Source organism: Pundamilia nyererei, unplaced genomic scaffold (genome assembly GCF_000239375.1).
Source record: "Pundamilia nyererei isolate P.nyererei 1_Seehausen unplaced genomic scaffold, PunNye1.0 scaffold00006, whole genome shotgun sequence".
Lineage (NCBI taxonomy): Eukaryota > Metazoa > Chordata > Actinopteri > Cichliformes > Cichlidae > Pundamilia > Pundamilia nyererei.
In genome coordinates, this window is record NW_005187407.1 from 5,940,571 (window position 1) to 5,941,848 (window position 1,278).

Consider the following 1,278-nt stretch of genomic DNA (forward strand, 5'->3'; position numbering starts at 1 on the left):
GGTTTCCTCCATACACAGTGCTCAGAATTAAAGTCAAAGCAGTCAGTTCCATCAGACCTGCAAGTGTTGTTTATCACAGTTTGACTTGATTTTAAGTGCAAAGAAAATGTTTAAATTCTGTTCTTGCGTTGCCATCATGTGGTATTAAGTGTAGATTAATGCGATAAAAGGAATTTAACAATTAATAGGTCAAAGAAAGTCAAGAGGTCACAATTATTATGTAGAATGCAATGCAAATGAGATGTTGCGTCAGTGTGACTTCCTGTGTACTAATGTTGTAGACTAGTCTCCTTTTCTTCTTTATACTATTTTAATCTGCAGTCTTACATCATTATGTCCTCTTCTCTATTTTATGTAATTGTCAACCATACTGAAAATCTCTGAGATTTAATTAACATCAGGCTGTTCATTGGGGTCTGTTTGGTTCCAAGAGATCAGTATGTGAGATGCACTTGACATCTGAGCTTCATATTTGTGTTCGCTCAGATGGATGGAGGCCTGCTTAGAGGAGGACTTGCCGCCTACCACAGAACTGGAGGAAAGACTTAGGAATGGGGTCTACCTTGGCAAGCTCGCCAATTTTTTTGCACCAAAAATGGTGTCAGAGAAAAGGATCTATGACCGAGATCAGTCCCGTTATAAGGTAAGGCTTCTCTTCTTTTACTGAACTTGTTTAAGAAAAGTCAATAAAAACTTTGAACTTTCAGATTGCATCATAAAAGGCAGAATGACTGTTTCCCAGGTACTTCCTGGCAGTTAAAAGCAGTTTTAAACCGGAAAGAGGGAGATGTGACAGGCCAGTGTTGAGGGCTAACTGTAAGCTGTTGCAGCTGTTCTGCTGCTACACTAAAGTATAGATATGTTTGTATTTGCCATATTATACTCAGGGCTCGATATGAGATTTGGCCATCAGACCAGCTCAGCTCTTGCACATATTTTATGCTTTGTAATAAATCCTTAAATATAAATGCTCATTTTTTTTGCAGTTCATCCCTTTAAATATCTGTGCTTCTGTGGTTATCTTTAGAGTAAAGGACTGCACTTCAGACACACTGACAACACAGTGCAGTGGCTCAGAGCCATGGAGTCAGTGGGCCTCCCTAAGGTAAGGGGCTTGTACAGCTGTTGAAGACACTTTAAGTTCTCTTTCACATTTGTCACACTTTAATTGGAACGATCTGAAATGCGAGAACATGACTGAGAAAATGCCATAACTGAAGTTAACGATGCATAAATGCAGGTTAATGTGATCATGCAATCATTAAAAATGTTTTTTTT

General features: G+C 38.7%; 1 protein-coding gene across 1 annotated transcript in view; it reads left to right on the forward strand.

Annotated features, from left to right (window-relative positions):
- The window catches only part of iqgap2 (IQ motif containing GTPase activating protein 2), a 36,466-nt gene that overhangs the window by 8,268 nt on the left and 26,920 nt on the right, over nt 1–1,278 (forward strand). The window contains exons 3-4 of the mRNA XM_013914101.1: nt 487–643; nt 1,028–1,116. Coding sequence (XP_013769555.1) covers nt 487–643; nt 1,028–1,116 — 246 coding nt within the window. The remainder of the gene's footprint in view (nt 1–486; nt 644–1,027; nt 1,117–1,278) is intronic.